Source organism: Lycium barbarum, chromosome 1 (assembly GCF_019175385.1).
Source record: "Lycium barbarum isolate Lr01 chromosome 1, ASM1917538v2, whole genome shotgun sequence".
Classification (NCBI taxonomy): domain Eukaryota; kingdom Viridiplantae; phylum Streptophyta; class Magnoliopsida; order Solanales; family Solanaceae; genus Lycium; species Lycium barbarum.
In genome coordinates, this window is record NC_083337.1 from 5792364 (window position 1) to 5794068 (window position 1705).

Sequence of the window (1705 nt, forward strand, 5' to 3'; positions counted from 1 at the left end):
TTATTGAAGAAAGCCTGTGGAACGGCTATTAGCCATCGAAGCACCGCATAGACAATTGTACAAGTATGATAATGTTGTTGCTCCCCAAGCTTTCCCGCCGATTGCATCAAGGTCTATTATGTCAAGCAAAAAGTGTAAACTAAGCTTTGAACCAGTATTATCAGGGAATATAGTGCCACCAATCCACCAAAGCAAGTACAACCTGACCCTCTTTTGTACCTCAGCCTCATCAGTGTGTTCATCAATAATATCATTCTTGGCAATCAAGGTTTCCAAATGATTAGATAATTGTGTTATTACCAACAAGCTATTACCTATAATTGTTTCTTCTCCAGGCAACCAACCAGTAAGGTCGTACATTAATTCCCGCCACGTTGATTTAGTTATATTTTTAACATTTTTCTGCACCAATGGGTGGCCATCCACGGGAATGCCATATAACACCTCGACATTCTGCAGTGTGATGACATATTCGCCAGTCTGCATATGAAATGTATACGTCTCTGGACGCCATCTCTCAATAAGTGCAGTGAGGATTCCTTCATCATACTGCACATTACCTACTGCTAAAACTCCCCCAAATCCACACCTCTCAAAGTAATTAAGGATGCGATTATGTAAAGGGTAATGCCTCACGTGATTCCAGAATTCATGATTCGCACGACGTATAGTTAAACACGTGTTCTGTCCAGTCAATTTTCCATCCCACACAGCCTGGGATCGATGCTGTTGCTAGAGTATTAATAAATCATAGTTTTCTAGACCTGGATGTACAGTGACTTTGGGGCGATCCATATCTATAACATTGCAACACCAAGCCACTGCTGTTAGAATAATTGACAACACATTACACAATTGTTTACTATATATTCAAAAGGAAAGTCAACAAAGGTCAAACTATAAGATATATTATCACGTGAGAAAAGGAAAAAAATTAATAAGAGTACAACTGTCAAAAAATAATTGCAGTTCCCTATGTGGTCAACGAAATGTAATTAAACTTTTGGTTAAGCTCATAATTAATTGCCATAATAGTATTCATCTTACATATAACTACTTCTTTTCTATTTAAAACAAACCATATGATTGGAGAGGGGATGCAAGGACAGTTAATTTTTTTTTTACCGGATCGGAACAGTATTTCGTTAGTTATCCAACGAAATACCCATTTTGGTATTAAAAAAAAAAGGACATGCTATTTTTGTCTATTAGCTTCAAAAACAAGTCCAACTTCCTCACAGTTTCTTGATCTTATACTTTTAATTTGAAAAATAAAAATTCTTCATGCTTATCAACAGAAAATAATCTCCAACGATTAGTCACAATTTGATCATAGAAAATGACCCAACAAATGATACAAATATCTTTATGTTATATTTAACAATCTTACTTTCCTCACAATTTCTTCATCTTTTTTTTAACTGTTGTTCTATGAAAATGACTAACTAAAAGAACATTTTATAATATAAATTTAGACCTTTTTAATCAATAGCTTCGACGATCTTTTTAGTATTTTAATTATAGTTCGTTGACCAATAAACTCTACTAACATTTTTTTAAGTTTTTTTTAATTGAAGCAACGACTGAAATTACCAACTATTGATTAATTAAATTTGTAACTTTTGTATTCTTAATTATAGTCTACTACACTAAGTATAAGATATAAATAAATCAAAAAAATAAATGTGAACTAATTTATAATGAC

The 1705-nt window shown here is 33.2% G+C and overlaps 1 protein-coding gene across 1 annotated transcript; it reads right to left on the reverse strand.

The window, feature by feature from the left end:
- LOC132608904 (protein MAIN-LIKE 2-like) lies at positions 1-795 on the reverse strand. Its single transcript, XM_060322692.1, has 2 exons — positions 775-795; positions 1-732 (listed from the first exon to the last, which is right to left on the reverse strand). Exons 1-2 carry the CDS (start codon positions 793-795, stop codon positions 1-3), a joined length of 753 nt encoding a protein of 250 aa, XP_060178675.1.
- Positions 796-1705: the final 910 nt, after the last annotated feature.

What these genes read in the sequence shown, in the direction of transcription:
- LOC132608904 (XM_060322692.1), bottom strand. Translation starts at nt 795, where the DNA reads ATGGATCGCCCCAAAGTCACT. An exon ending in TGGATCGCCCCAAAGTCACT is followed by an intron (nt 733 to 774) that starts GTACATCCAGGT and finishes TTAATACTCTAG; the next exon opens with CAACAGCATCGATCCCAGGC.